A 16,560-nucleotide genomic window follows, 5' to 3' on the forward strand; every position below is an offset into this window, starting at 1 on the left:
TCAGGCTGTCAAGATGGCAACCTGTTTGATTAATTACTTTTTTAAATCACTTTATTTCACTATTTTAACTGATTTTGGTCTTGATCGTGCAAGTGCATGTATGCATAACTTTAAACACCTAAGTAGTTCTATTGACTTCAAAGCTGCATGCTTGAAGGATCTCAAGTCCTTACTGTTTATAATTAAATTTGGTGATTAGAATATCTTTTTATTATATTGTTGTTTTTCTTTAAGAGAAATGTTAAGACTAATTTAAAGGGACTTAATAGGTAGATACAACACTTCTCATTTTTCAGTTTTGATTTAATAGTTCCAGTTATAATTACCCAATCTAGGTATTTGTATAAGAATGATGCATCAGAAATATTGACTTGAGCTGTTATGAACATGTTGAACTGGGCTGGGATAAAGTAATAAATATTGAAATTGGGTAATTATCACTAGATGATAATTGATTTAAAATTCAAGAGTAGATGTAACATGAATAAAATAAAAAAATATTTACTCACTATCCTTCTGGTTCATCCCACTTTATTGAGCCTGGTGTGTGTTGTGGGTTGTTGGTTTTTTTTTAAGTCCTTTCCTAGCTGTGCATGTGGGTGGAACAGGCTGGCATATTTAATAAATTAGTCTTTTATTTGGCCATATGAATTGCTTTTTCTTGGCCTTTTGGCTAACATCAAGAATAGCATCAGTTAAATATCTGGTACTTTTAGGGACTATCTTGTGCTCTAGTTCAAGGGTAGTTGGCCTATTGCATCTTTAACTACTATGAACCTAGGTTCTAATCCTGTTATGCATTGCTCTGGGGGTGTTCTTGGCAGCTAATTTTTTAACTTCTTTTGACTAGCTGCTGTTTGCATCTTGTTGTTAACATGGGATATTGGAGGAAGGATTCAACACCAGGGCTTTTACAAGAAACCACAAGCTAGTAGATGCTGGGTATATTGGTAGGTGAGTAGGATAAGACAGTGTCTCCAACAGGGAGGGTATAGTTCTGCTGCTTTTTGGTGCTATCTGCTTCTTCATGTTTTTCCAGCTGGAGCAGAACTAGAGGGAGGTTTCTGTGGCAGAGTGGCATCAGCAAGGAGAAAATGATTCAGTAGGGGATGGGAAATAATCTGTTTTAGCAAATAAGTAACAATGGTCTTGAACTGGCCAAATGCCTTTTTTGCTTGTGTTGCTTGGTAGGAAATACTGGGCTTAGAAAACAGGATACCTGAAACTACAGGTTTTACTTAGTGTAATACAATAGCAATATGCCCAAACAGCATGCTCTTATGGCATCTCTGCAAACATTGTAGTGTCTTTGTGTTATTTTTCTAAATGTGACTGAAATTCCTTCCTGGCAGTTTCAGTGAGTCTGCAGCCCGTTTCTGCCCCTCTGCCGATTGTTGCCCATGCATCCATAGGAGGTAATCTCTCTACAGCTACATCGGTCAGTAGCAGTGGGGCTCAAAACAGTGACAGTGCTAAGAAGACAGTAGTGACGCTGTTTGCAAACAACAATGGTAAGCAGAAATGCTTTCAATATATTATGGGTGTGGGTGTTCGGGGGGAATGTTGGGCCATAATGGTAGCTATACACTCTTGTGCTTATGCTCCTGTGAGATTTCACAAGCTGAGTAGGAATGGATCAGGTTAGTACTTGGATGGGAGACCTCTTTTAAAAACTGTAGGTTCTTTGAGTGCTGTCCCTGTGAGTGCTCCACTTCAGATATTGGTGCACCCCGGCACCGCTGATCGCAGATTTTTGGTAGCAGTGCCTGGCTGGGATGCGCGTGTGCAGTAGCTGTCTCGCGGTACTGTTGGAACTTCATCTAGCACTCGCGCAGCCCAACACCCTCAGTTCCTTCTCAACTGTCCTTGTCTGCAGAGAGAGCTCCAACAGCAGTGTCAAAAATTTACCTAGAAAACTATTTCTAATCTTACTGTTAAGTTTAATTCCCAGTAGTTAGTTCATAGTTAGTCTTAGGTTTACATTTAATGACTTAGACTTTCCCCATTTAAAAAAAAAAAAAAAATCTCGGAAAGCCTTCCTCTTCATTTCTATCTCCTTGTACTATGACAAAATTGGACAATGAAAATGCCAGGCTTCCCTGGTTTTAAATGCTGCACTTTGTGTAAGGAAGCTATGCCTGTCTCTGATGGACACTCACAGTGCATCCGTTGCCAGAGAGAGATGCACATCCCTCAGAATTGCAACCATTGGAGCAACTTTACAGCCGGAGCAAGGAGGGATAGCGATCTCAGACTTAAAAGGATCCTTATGGAGAAATCCTTAACGCCATGGTCTACCTTGGAAAAACCCCATCGGGGATTCTCCAGGTGCCTCCTCACTGGACAGAGCGAGTTCCCTTTCCTCCAGAAAATCGAGGAAGAGAGAGAAATCTCTGACCTATGGAGAACCACTGAAGAGGAAACTATCTGTAGCATGATCACTACCCTCGGTGCCGATGGCCAGTGGGATGAGCACGTTTGATGCTCAAGGCACCTCCGACACCATCCGTACTGGGACCTCTTTGGCAGAGATAAGGAGTCAAGTAGTAGGCACAAATCATCCTCCTTCTCCATGGCATTGAATACCCAAAGGAAGGACATGGTGCCGATAGCACCTCCAATTACCATGCCACCTCTGCCAGTGCCACATGCTGAGGAGCCAATGCTTGAATGCACTAAGTCAGCACCAACCAAGGCCACACACAAGCGGACGGTACCAACAGGACCGACCTCACAGGCATCTACACATTAAAGTATGGCACCGATGCCCATTGCACCATACTTCCTCACTCATTCAGCTGACACTGAGAGAGCATCCAAGCCTGGGTCACCTCTACTCGGCGCTGACGGTTCTCCAGTGCCGATTGCACTGGTACAGATGGAGTCACCTAATGCCCAGCAATTTTCAAGTGATGAGGAAGATGACCTAGGAGAGGCAGTCTTCCATTCAGGGCACTCCTGTCCATCAGGCACTGAGCCACTGCCATTGCACAGAAGTACCAGGGACTGGTTACACACGGACATGTCCTTATGCCTTTGATACGGTCTCCCACAGTATTCTTGCCAGCAAGTTAGAGAATTATGGACTGGAAGAATGGACCATAAGGTGGATAGAAAGCTGGCTAGATCATTGGGCTCAACGAGTAGTGATCAATGACTCCACGTCTAGTTGACAGCTGGTATCAAGCGGAATGCCCCAAGGGTCAGTCCTGGGGTCAGTTTTGTTCAATATCTTCTTTAATGATCTGGAGGATGGCATGGATTGCACCCTCAGCAAGTTTGTAGATGACACTACTGGGAGGAGTGGTAGATAAAATGGAAGGTGGGGATAGCATGCAGAGGGACCTACACAAATTAGAGGATTGGGCCAAAAGAAATCTGATACGGTTCAACAAGGACAAGTGCAGAGTCCTGCACTTAGGACAGAAGAATTCCATGCACTGCTACAAACTGGGGACCGAGTGGCTGGGCAGCAGTTCTGCAGAAGAGTACCTAGGGGTTACAGTGGACGAGAAGCTGGATATGAATCAACAGTGTTCCCTTGTTGCCAAGAAGGCTTATGGCATTGTGGGCGGTATCATTAGGAGCATTGCCAGCAGATCGAGGGACATGATCATTCCCCTCTATTTGACATTGGTGAGGCCTCATCTGGAGTACTGAATCCAGTTTTGGGCTCCACTCTACAAGAAGGATGTGGAAAAATTGGAAAGAGTCCAACGGAGGGTAACAAAAATGATTAGGGGGCTGGAGCACATAATTTATGAGGAGATGCTGAGGGAACTGGGATTATTTAGTCTGCAGAAGAGAAGAATGAAGGGGGATTTGATAGCTGCTTTCAACTGCCTGAAAGGGGGCTCCAGAGAGAATGGATCTAGATCGTTCTCAGTGGTAGCATATGACAGAACAAGGAGTAATGGTCTCAAGTTGCAGTGGGGGAGGTTTAGGTTGGACATTAGGAAAAACTTTTTCACTAGGAGGGTGGTGAAGCACTGGAATGGGTTACCTAGGGAGGTGATAGAATTTCCTTCCTTAGAGGTTTTTAAGGTCAGGCTTGACAAAGCCCTGGCTGGGATGATTTAGTTGGGGACTGGTCCTGCTTTGAGCAGAGGGTTGGACTAGATGACCTCCTGAGGTCCCTTCCAACCCTGATATTCTGTGATTCTATGGCTGGCTAACCCATGGATGTGTCCTCCTATGCCATTCTCAATGCACTGGGCATACTGGGACCCATGGGAGGTCTTCAGATCTCAGACCCAAAGACCTCACACCCTTCAGAGGCAACAGATTTGCCTTTCTATAGTGATAGCCACTGAGCCCTCAGAGGTCCATGAGGATTTGGAGGATTCCAATACTCAAGGCTGCTGCACAAAGTCAGAACGTCCCTCTGGAAGAGGTGACTGAAAATCAACATCAGCTCTTAAAAATACTACACCCAGTGTCCTCAACAAAGCTAGCACTACCAATTAATAGTGCCCTGCTGGAACTGGAAGAATCAGTATGGTAAACTCCAGCTATCATACCTCCCACGGGCAAAAGGGCAGATAGGAAATATTTTGTGCCCAATAAAGGCATGGATTTCCTATTCTTACCCCCTCAACCAAACTCTTTGGTGGTAGATGCGGTGAACCTGGGTCACAGGCACCACCAGCCAAGATGCAATTTGGATCTGATCAGTCTCCCCTGACAACCAGCACATATTACACAACCTGTCCAGATGTTTGTCCACTGACTAAGGCCATTTTAGCGAGCATGGGCATCCATCACCACATATTACTGGATATTGGAGATAGTATGATCTGGTTATACCATCCCCTTCATCTCCATTCCACCTACCCATCCGTCTTCAGGGACTCTTCTCACGACCATCATCTAAGAAGAAGTAAACCATCTTGTACAACTAGGTGCCATGGAACATGTTCCAGTACAACACAGAGGGAAGGGGTTCTACTTCAACTGCTTTTTAACTCGAAAGAAAAGTGAAGGATGGAAACCCATTTTAGAGCTCAGAAGACTCAACAAATTTATACATACCCACAAATTCAGAATGGTTATGCTGAAGTCAATAATTCTGGCACTGGGAGAAAGAGACTGGTTTTCAGCCCTTGACCTACAATATGCGTATTTTCATATCACTTTACCCCACACACACACACACACAATTCCGACAGTTTACAGTTGGGAGAGACAACTTTCAATACAGGGTGTTAAACATTCAGACTCTCAGCAGCTCCAAGAGTCTTTACCAATACCCTCGCCATAGTAACAGCACACCTATGTAAACAGGGAATTGTGATATTCCCATACTTGGACGATTGTCTATTGAAGGGTCACATTCGAACAGAAGCAATACACTTCACATAGAAGAGTAAGACACTTTTCCATACCCTACAGTTACAAATAAATGATAAGAAATCTACTTTAGTTCTGGTTCAGCAACTAGAATTCATCAGAGCTTACCTATACTTGATAGAAGCCAAGCTTCATTACCATTGACCAGATTCTTCACAATGACCACTCTCATATCCGTAGTCACAAACAGTCCAAGGGTCTCTGCACGCACCTGCCTAGAACTGTTAGGACACATAGCGGCTCTGTCTTTGTGATCAAGCACAAACAACTACACATGCACGATCTCTAGGGATGACTGAGCACAATCTAAACAGACTCCTGTCACTACCACCAAAATTCATACAGTCACTACAATGGTGCATAAACCCATGCAATGTGTGCTCAGGTATCCTGTTTCACCAGGACCCAGCATCCATCCAGATGGCTCACAGATCAGATGCGGTGTACACTTGAATCAACACACAATCCAGGGGAAATGGTCTCCCATGGAGTTATTACACATCAATCTACTTGAACTACAAGCAGTTTGAAACGCATGCCAACATTTCCTACCAATGATAAGAAACAAATCACTAGGAATAATGACAGACAACATAGCCTGTATGTTCTACAAAACAAGCAGGGAGGAACTGGATCTCATTCCCTGTGCACAGAAGCCATAAAATTATGGATCTGGTGCATTATCCACAATATTACCGTTACTGCGTCATAACTTTCTGGGCCAACAGAACACAATGACAGACACATTGAGCAGACAGTTTTCCCAGGAACACGAATGGGAACTGAACAATGACATCGCACAACACATATTCTGCATGTGGGGGTCATCGCACATCAGTCTGTTCACAACATCATGAAACTGCAAATGTCCACGGTTTTGCTCATGAGCAGGACTAGGACCACAATCCTAAGAGATGCCTTTGTCATCCGTTGGAACACCCCCTCCTGTACGCATTCCCACTAGTACCGTTATAATCCAGAGTGATACACAAAATATGGACCAACAGAGCCAGGATTGTACTGGTTGCTCTGACATAGCCCAGACAGACATGGTTTCCATACTTGAACCACAGTTTGCACCCTGTGCACCCTTCTTCTCTGTCGGGATCTTCTTTCTCAGGATGAGGGTCAGGTTCTTCACCCGAATGTAGGAAAATTCCATCTGAAAGCATGGCTCCTCTGTGGTTCCATCATGACAAACTAACCTGTTCGGAAGAGGTTAAAAAGTTTGTTGCTAAACAGCAGGAAACTTACCATGCCTGCCACTTACCTCCATAAATGGAAAAGATTCTCCTCATGGTGTCACGACAGCCACGTATCAGCACTTACAGCACTTACAACATTTGATTTTGGAGTGCATGTTGCATTTGAAACACTTGGGGTTATCTATTAGTTCACTTAGGACATACTTGCAGCCAGAGCTGCTTTCTGCCACAAGGTAGATGTTTTTTCAGCCTTCGTGCACCTCATTATGAAACGCTTTCTTGCAGGCATTTAGAACATGTACCCTGAAGTCCGCAACCCTACATCAGCATGGGACCTAAATCTAGTCCTCCAAGGCCTTACCAGAGCCCATTTCAAACCACTTGCTACCTGTTCTTTACTACATTTATCAATGAAGGTGGTGTTCCTGGTCGCGATCACCTCAGCACGTAGAGTGGGTGAAATTGGGGCCCTCATGGCCCATCCTCCTTATACCATATTATTTAAAGACACAGTGACTATGGGACCACACCCTAAATTCATACCAAAGGCACCTTCATCATTCAATCTCAATCAACCTGTCCATCTACTTGTGTTTTGCTGTAAGCCAGATAGGTCTATGCAGGAATCTATTCTCCACACTGTAGATGTTTGAAGAGCACTAGTATTTTACCTAGATAGAATGAAACCTTTCCATAAGTCACCAAGAACAATCAAAGGGCACAGCCATTTTGAAACAGACTATCAAAATGGATTTTGAATTGCATCCATTTATGTTACCAACAACAAAATATAGAACCCCTGACAGGGATTAGAGCCCATTCAACTAGATCAATTTTCTGCCTGGACCTCATTCTTACATAATGTTCTAGTCAGAGAAATATGCCAAACTACCTCTTGAGCCTTCCGTACATGCATTCACAAACCACTACATAATAACTCGGAGTTCAGAGGCCAATACAATACTTGGTCTTATGGTACTAGCCTCAACTGTACAGCCTACTCCTTCCATAGTGGGATACTGCTCTACAGTCACCTGAAGTGGAGCACCCACAGGGACAGCACTTGAAGAAGAAGGAAAAGTTACTCGCCTTGTGCAGTAACTGAGGTTCTTTGAGATGTATGTCCCTGTGGGTGCTCCACTATCCGCCTTCCTCCCCTCTACTTTAGAGTTCACAGAAAGGACTCTGTGGGAGAGAAGGAACTGAGGGGGTTGGGCCGTGCGAGCGCTAGATGAAGCGCCAATGGTACTGTGGGACAAGTAGTGCGCACGTGAGTCACAACTGGGCACTGCTACCGAAAATCTCTGATCAGTGGTACCAGCACCTGAAGTGGAGCACCCACAGGGGGACACATCTCGGAGAACCTCAGTTACTGTGCAAGGTGAGTAACCTCTTCTGCTGGAAGTGGAGTAGATGCTTCTCTTTTCTCTAATCAATGCTGAATCCAGTGCCCCAGCATGTTAGGGGAAACTGCTGTTGCCAGTTGTATAGTCTTTCAGATGTGGTATAAAACAAAGGTCTTGACCACTTGTGGTCACTAAAGAACCAGTGTTTCATTTTGGAAGAGTAGAGATATTAAACTGGTGCATTCAGGGCCGGTGTAAGGATGTTTTGCACCCTAGGCGAAACTTCCACCTTGCTCCCCCCCCGCGCCCCCGCCCTGAGGTGCCCCCCTGCGGCAGCTCCCCACTCTCTGCCTTGAGGCACCCCCCACCCCAGCTCACCTCTGCTCTGCACACAAGCACCCCAACCATGCCATCGCTGCTTCACTTCTCCCACCTCCTCCCCGAGCACACTGTGGCTGCTTCACTTCTCCCACCTCCCAGGTTTGCGGCACCAATCAGCTTAGGCGCCGCAAGCCTGGGAAGTGGAAATAGTGAAGGACGCAGGGCAGGGGTGAGCTGGGGCAGGGAGTTCCTCTGCGTGCCGCCCCCTCCTTACTTGCTGCAGGCGGCCCTCCCCGCGCTCCCCTGACCCAGCTCCCTCCACCTAAATGCCGATGGCAACCGGGGCGGCCGAAGATCTGGCCGCCATGGTCGCTGCCGAAGAAAATGGCACCCCCCAAATCCCAGCACCTGTCGCCTAAATGGTTGCACTGGCCTTGGGTGCATTGGCCAACTTTAAATTTAAATAATATTATTTCCTTGAACTTTTCCTGCTGTCTGAATTGGATAATGGTATTCTTCACTTCCTATCGCAAAATTGTCATTCAGTGTGCTGTTAAGCAGCTGCTGTGTTTAATTTCAGAGGTGGCTAAAGCGATTTCTCTCTCTAGTTGGTATTTCAATGTATTACATTAATAAAGAGTGTTAGGATCCTTTGGGATTAAAGGGGCTGTATGAATGTAAGATGATGATTATTCAGTGTCCAATAAATCTACTTAATAATCAGGTACCAATTTTTTTAATAGAAAAATTGATCATATGTGCAGGTAATAGGACAGGTGCTATACCTTATTTGAAGTAGTAATTTGTTTATTGAACAAGTCCCATATATATTTAAGAACCACTACATAGCATATCTGTGATAAATATTTAATAGTTTTAATGATAAAGGTTGATTAGGGAGATGCCTTAAATCAATCACAAAAAATTAATACAAATCCTTGTGGCATTGGCATGCTAATTAGATTAACACTAATAAACTAAAGCTTAAGGGTTACTGATTGATAATATTCAATATTTTAAAAGTCTGTTAGAAATATGCATTAATCAGTAAATCTGAGTTTGCTAGATGAGTATCTAAAACTTGACTTTTAACTTAGGGGGTGATCACTATCCAAGTGATTCACAGAAATTGAATTAGAATAGTTTTTTGTCACATTGGAAATTATTATAATTCTACGATAGTCCTGCCAAACTCTGACACACCCTCTTATTTGGTCCACCTTTTCTTATTTTTTATTTTTTTTTTGGTGGCTGTTTAAGAGTCTTGGAAACTGCTGCCATGATACTCTAATTCAAAGCTCCACCGTCTCATCTGAAAACGAAACCAGACTGTTCTTTCTTCCTTTCTCAGTCCTTGCTGCGTAGAGTCTGAATGTGTCAAGCAAACCCTTTAGGCATCTAGAACATTGGAGGCTTAGAAAGATTACTAACATAATGCTGGAGGCTAGTTAGAAAATTTCAGTATGTGTTCTGTAAATCACAGAAATATATAAAATTGTCTTCCTAATGAATTAGATGCTTGTAGTACTGTTCATGCCCAGGCCATGAACAGCTGGTATTACATTTCTACATATCTGTCTCTCCAACAGTTATATTAAAAGGAAGAGATGTGGTCTCAATTAATAAAGACCTTTTTTTTTTTTTTTTGGTCTGCCTTACAGAAATGCATTAACAATTGGCACTGCAAATGTCACTGCCTTCTGTTACTTTTAGTCTTTAAGGAAGAGATTGAAAACTTCAGTCACATAGGAGCCAAGTCAACTGAGGGTCTGATCATTCTTCACAGCTATTTTTCTTGTGTGTGTGTATGTTGTAGACTGTCTTTCAGTCATAGGCTACCTGACATAGAAGTGAATGAAGAATTATAGTGTGCAGCATTGCACATGTTGCCAAAACGCTGTTCAGTTCTGGATGGCAATGGCACAGAAGCGTAGGAGCTGCATCTAAATACTTTGCCTACTTCTCAGATCATGGTGGAATACTGTATGTTGAGACTTATGGTTGCCACAGGATGCTCTAAAGAGCAGTGAGTCTGAGGGCTCATTCAATTTCTTGGTCAACATTTGGCCTAAAAAGTAACACTATGGTCACTATAGAATTCTGATGCAAAGTCTTTTAACTAAAGAGGTGTATGTGAGAGGAAAATACTCTGGAGAAGCAGAGGGGGAAGCCTAACAATGACCACATGGTACTGACGCAGAATAACATACCAAATGCATGGAATGTATGACTGTCAGGTGTACTGATATAATAGTATATGAGACCACTATCTATAGATTATTGTGCTGGAGTGCGAGTTTGATGAAGTTGGGATATATATTGCTTTTTGGTATCTGTTGGAGATGGAAGTGAAAGTCTTGTGGAGTGTTGGAGTGAATTATCGAGTTCTGTAGGCAATATGAAAGTGGAAAGGAATGCACAAGTCTTAACTTCTTATTTCCATTCTTTTAAGATTTTAGGTGGATGGAATGTGTCATCAACCTTAACTGCTAGTAAACTTAGTTCTTCTTCGAGCGATTGCTCATATGCATTCCAGTTAGGTGTATGCACGCCGCATGCACGTTCGTCGGAGAAACTTTTACCCTAGCAACACTCGGCGGGTCAGCTAGGCGCCCCCTGGAGTGGCGCCGCTATGGCGCCGGATATATACCCCAGCCGACCCGGCCACCCTTCAGTTCCTTCTTACCGCCCGTGTCGGTCGTTGGAACAGTGGAGTGCGGCTTAGCTGACCTCCACCTTCCCTAGCTACTCGTAGTCTCTTCTAGTTGTTATATTCATAGTGTAGTTAACTGTTATTGTATATATATAGTTCGTTAGATTTAGTTATAGTTCATAGTTACAGTTGTTAGTAAGTGTTGTGGGGTTCGGGGGGTAGCCCCTTCCCTGCACCTGGTGCCGGAGCTCATGCCTGGCTCACCGGGTTTCAAGCAGTGCTCGGCCTGTCATAGGCCGATGCCAACAGGAGATCCCCACGACTCCTGTTTGAAGTGCCTAGGGGAATCGCACTTATCGGCTAAGTGCCCAATTTGCAAGGCTTTTAAGCCAAGAACTAAAAAGGAGCGGGACATCAGGTTAAAGCAGCTCCTCATGGAAGCGGCCCTGACACCGTCGCCCTTGGCACCGAGCACGAGCCAGTCGGTGAGCAGAGGCACCTCTACGGCACCGGTTGTTGCCGGTATGCCTAAGGGCTCCTGGCACCGGCCGCCGGCGGCACCGAAATCGACTCCGCGCCGCTCCCTCTCCCCGAGGTCGAAGACGGCGAAAAGTCAGACGGCAACACCCGCATTGCAGCCAGAGACTGCGCTGAGGTCTGACCACCCAGCACCAGTACCTGCCGCGGCGCAGCCGAAACCGGTACCGTCGACTCCAGCCCCACGAGGGCCGTTGAGTCCGGCACCTGACAGCTCCTCGGCACCTGCCATGGTAGAGCTCACTTTGCTGTCTACCCCGGAGACTTTCTCCTCGGCGAGAGACTTGATCGCCATCACCGAGGCGGCACGGCCCCTACCCCTGGCACCGCCGTTGTGGGTATTATAGTCCATGGGCAAGCCGACCTTGACCAGACCGCCGTCTGTCAACGTAGCGGACCGGCACCGCTCAAGATCACGATCCCACAGGCGCTCTGGGTCGAGACGTCGCTCCCACTCTTGACGTTGCTCTCAGTCCCAGCACCGTCCCTCACCACGGCACCGGTTGGACTCTCGGCACCGGTCAGTCTCTCGCTCACCAACCCGCTACTCGTGGTACTGCTTCAGTTCCCGGCACCACCCGAGGCACCGTACCTCACGGAGCAGGTCAAGGCATAGAGACTCGAGATCCCGGTCGACCTCCCGGCACCGGCCCGGTCGCAGGTCCCGGTCTCGCTCTCGGTACCGCCCTGTGTACCAGCACTGGTCCCCACGATCGAGAGGTGTGAGATCCGTCGGAACTTCGGCTCCAGGCTTTTCTGCTCCACCATGGCCGTCCAGACACACATCCGTATCCTCCCAGGCGGACAGTTATTATGACCGGGACCGGGATACGGAGGTACCTATGGGAGTTTTCCAGGACTCTCGGCCGCAGGACATAAGACCTCAGCAGTGGTCCTTCTGGACACCCTGGGCGTACCACCAAGCCCAGGGTGCTCCCCTAGTCCAGACCCGCTCTGCTGCCTCAGAACATCGGGCACCAGAGGCCACCATTCCCCCCCCCCCCGTGGCTGAGTCGGAGGAGCACGCGACACATCCTCCGGACTCCCCGGGGCAGCTGGAGCAGGAACCGTCCCAGGGGCAGGAGGCCATCCAGGACCCTCTCATTCCCGGGGTATCCTCCTTCTCCTCACCGGATGAGGCTGGGGCAGGGGCCTCATCATCAGGGCCCCCGCCGATAGACCTCAGGGCCCATCAGGACCTCCTTCGCAGGGTGGCCCTCAATATCAGCCTCCCAGTGGAGGAAGTCCCGGAAGTCGAAGACCCCATGGTGAGCATCCTCACTGTTGAGGCTCCCACCCAGGTCACACTACCATTCATTAAAACTATCCAGGCCACTGCCGACACCCTCTGGCAATCTCCAGCCTCCATTCCACCAACGGCAAAGGGAGTTGAGAGAAAGTACGTGGTACCCTCTCGGGGGTATGAGTACTTGTACGTTCATCCTCCTCCCTCCTCCTTAGTTGTCCAGTCGGTCAACGAAAGGGAACGACATGGCCAGCAGGCGCCTGCCGCAAAGTCCAAAGAGGCCAGGCGGATGGATCTCCTGGGTCGTAAGTTGTACTCAGCGGGTGCCCTACAGCTCCGAGTGGCCAACCAACAGGCTCTACTGAGCCATTACAGTTATAACACATGGGCAGAAGTGGGTAGGTTCACTGAGCTGCTGCCCCCGGACTCACGCCAGGAATTTAACGCGTTCCTGGAGGAAGGAAAGAAAGTGGCCTGGACCTCTCTCCAGGCCTCCCTGGATGCAGCTGACTCAGCGGCCAGAACTTTGGCCTCGGGCATCACCATGAGGCGTATCTCCTGGCTCCAGGTCTCTGACCTGCCTCCTGAGCTGCAGTACACCATCCAGGACCTACCCTTTAATGGCAAGGGTTTATTCTCGGAGAAGACTGATCCCAGGCTGCAGAGCCTGAAGGATAATAGGCTCATCATGCGCTCGTTGGGAATGTATACCCCCGTAACCCAGAGAAGACCCTTCAGACCCCAAACACACCGCCCGTACTTTACGCCTTGGCAGAGGCAGGACCTCAGTAGAAGGCGCGGGTGGGGTGGCCGCAGACGCCAGTCCGGTCCCCAGGGGGGCCAAAACCACAGGCCCTCTAAGGCACCACCGGGCCCTAAGTCCAACTTTTGAAGGTGCGTCCGGGGACGGCGTACCAGTCTCAAGACAGGATCCTTTGCCTCCCTTCTCCAACCGTTTCTCCTACTTCCTTCCGGCGTGGTCCCAATTGACTTCAGATCTTTGGGTTCTACGCACAGTGAAGCAAGGATACCACCTCCAATTTGCTTCATCCCCGCCCTCCAACCCCCCATCCCGGTCCCTCTTCAGGGACCCCTCTCACGAGCAAGTCCTCCTACAAGAGGTCCAGTCTCTCCTCGCTTCTGGAGCTATAGAGGAGGTATCTTTAGACGAGAGGGGGAAGGGGTTTTACTCCCGCTATTTTCTGATTCCCAAGTCCAAGGGAGGCCTCAGACCTATCCTAGACCTGCGCGAACTCAACAAATGGATGCTCAAGTTGAAGTTCCGCATGGTCTCCCTGTGAACGATTATCCCGTCCCTGGATCCTGGCGACTGGTATGCCGCCCTCGACATGAAGGATGCGTACTTCCACATTGCCATCTTTCCACCACACAGGAATTACTTTCGCTTTATGGCCAACCACCAGCACTTCCAATTCACAGTCCTCCCCTTCGGCCTCTCCACGGCCCCAAGGGTGTTCACGAAGTGCATGGCCGTCGTTGCCACCCACCTCTGCCGGCAACAGATACATGTGTTCCCATATCTGGACAACTGGCTCATCAAGGGGACCTCTCGAACTCAGGTCCTGCAGTATGTCGGCGTAATCACGGACCTATTCTCCCGGTTGGGCCTACTCCTCAACACCGAGAAATCCACCCTGGTCCCCACACAAAGGCTGGACTTCATAGGGGCAACTCTGGACTCCACTCAAGCCAGGGCCTACTTGCCTCAGCCCCGCTTCCAAGCGATCATATTGATCACACGAGGTTTACAGGCCTCCCCAGTCACCTCAGCTCGCACCTGCCTCGGCCTCCTGGGGCATATGGCCGCATGTACTTATGTGACCAAGTATGCCAGACTCCGCATGCGACCCTTTCAAACGTGGCTCCATTCAGTCTTCCGCCCGGGCAGGGACCCTATAGACATCCTGGTGACAGTCCCCCCCAGCCCCCTCCGCTCCCTCAATTGGTGGCTAACTCCATCCCTGGTATGTGCAGGGATGCCGTTCCATCCACAGCCGCCGTCGATGACCTTAACGACAGATGCGTCATCCCTTGGTTGGGGGGCCCATCTAGGTCACCTGCGTACCCAGAGCCTTTGGTCATCCCAGGAGCTGACACTCCACATAAACATCCAGGAGTTGAGAGCAGTCCGCCCTGCGTGCCAGGCGTTCCAGCAACATCTTCACGGCCGTTGTGTTTCGGTATTCACGGACAACACAACGGCCATGTACTACATCAACAAACGGGGAGGACCCGCTCGTCTCCCCTGTGTCAAGAGGCCATTCGACTCTGGGACTTCTGTATAGCCCACTCGATAGACCTAGTGGCGTCCTTCTTCCGGGGGTCCGGAACGCTCTGGCGGATCGGCTCAGCCGGTCCTTCCTATGTCATGAATGGTCAATAAGACCGGACGTCATCCATTCGATCTTCTGGAGGTGGGGATTTCCCCTCATAGACCTGTTCGCCTCCCGCTCGAACAGGAAGTGCCAGGAGTTCTGCTCCTTTCAGGGTCTCTCTCCGGGGTCGATCACAGACGCATTCCTCCTGTCGTGGAGGCACCACCTGCTGTATGCCTTCCCTCCATTTCCCCTGGTGCACAAGGTCCTGTTAAAGCTCCGCAGAGACAAAGCGCATCTGATCCTGATGGCGCCTGCGTGGCCCAGACAGCACTGGTACACCACCCTGCTAGATCTGTCCATGGACACCCCAGTTCCCCTCCCTCTCCTCCCAGACCTGATCACGCAAGACCACGGCAGGCTTCATCACCCAGACCTGCAAGCCCTCCACCTCACGGCTTGGCTCCTGCATGGCTAAACTCAGCGGAGTTGCGCTGTTCCGCTCCGGTTCAGCATATTCTCCTCAGCAGCAGGAAGCCTTCCACCCACTCCACGTATTTGGCGAAGTGGAAACGCTTCTCTTGCTGGTGCGCAACTCAGGGCGTTACTCCTTCGGAGGCCTCGATTCCCGCCGTCCTAAACTGCCTCTGGTACCTTAAGCAACAAGGCCTGGCGACATCCTCTCTGAAGGTGCACTTAGCGGCTCTATCCACTTTCTGGCCAGGCAAGGGTTGTCACTCCGTGTTCTCCCACCCCTTGGTCTTTCGGTTCATTAAGGGCCTAGAGCACCTCTACCCCCCTGTACGTCGCCCTGCCCCTACCTGGGATCTCAGTTCGGTCCTAAACAGACTAATGCACCCACCCTTTGAGCCACTAGCGACTTGCTCGCTCCTGTACCTATCGTGGAAAACAGTCTTCCTGGTGGCCATTACATCGGCCAGGCGGGTCTCTGAGCTGAGAGCGCTCACGGTGGACCTGCCCTACACTGTTTTTCATAAAGACAAGGTACAACTGCTACCTCATCTGGCGTTCCTCCCTAAGGTTGTGTCTGCCTTCCATACCAACCAGGACATCTTCCTCCCGGTCTTCTTTCCGAAGCCCTACTCTTCTCTGCGGGAGCAGCAGCTACACTCCTTAGATGTACGCAGAGTGCTCGCTTTCTATATTGAGTGGACGAAGCCGTTCCGGAAGTCTCCCCAGCTGTTCGTGGCCATTGCGGAACGGATGAAAGGTCTGCCAGTCTCCTCCCAGAGAATCTCCTCCTGGGTGACTGCATGCATCCGCACGTGCTATGACCTAGCTCATGTCCCTTCGGGCCACCTCACAGCGCACTCTACCAGAGCTCAAGCGTCATCAGCCGCCTTCCTGGCGCACGTGCCTATCCAGGAGATACACCGTGCAGCAACCTGGTCATCGGTCCACACCTTCACCTGGCACTACGCGCTGGTCCAGCAATCTAGAGATGATGCGGCCTTTGGTGCAGCGGTTCTGCATACTGCCACATCTCACTCCGATCCCTCCGCCTAGGTAAGGCTTGGGAATCACCTTACTGGAATGCATATGAGCA

The 16,560-nt window shown here is 48.8% G+C and overlaps 1 protein-coding gene across 6 annotated transcripts in view; it reads left to right on the forward strand.

Annotated features, from left to right (window-relative positions):
* POGZ (pogo transposable element derived with ZNF domain) overlaps window positions 1–16,560 on the forward strand; it is a 73,041-nt gene that overhangs the window by 17,332 nt on the left and 39,149 nt on the right. For all 6 annotated transcript variants that reach the window (XM_050929790.1, XM_050929791.1, XM_050929792.1 and 3 more), the window contains exon 3: window positions 1,353–1,511. In XM_050929790.1, coding sequence (XP_050785747.1) covers window positions 1,353–1,511 — 159 coding nt within the window. The remainder of the gene's footprint in view (window positions 1–1,352; window positions 1,512–16,560) is intronic.

Source organism: Gopherus flavomarginatus, chromosome 20 (genome assembly GCF_025201925.1).
Source record: "Gopherus flavomarginatus isolate rGopFla2 chromosome 20, rGopFla2.mat.asm, whole genome shotgun sequence".
Lineage (NCBI taxonomy): Eukaryota > Metazoa > Chordata > Testudines > Testudinidae > Gopherus > Gopherus flavomarginatus.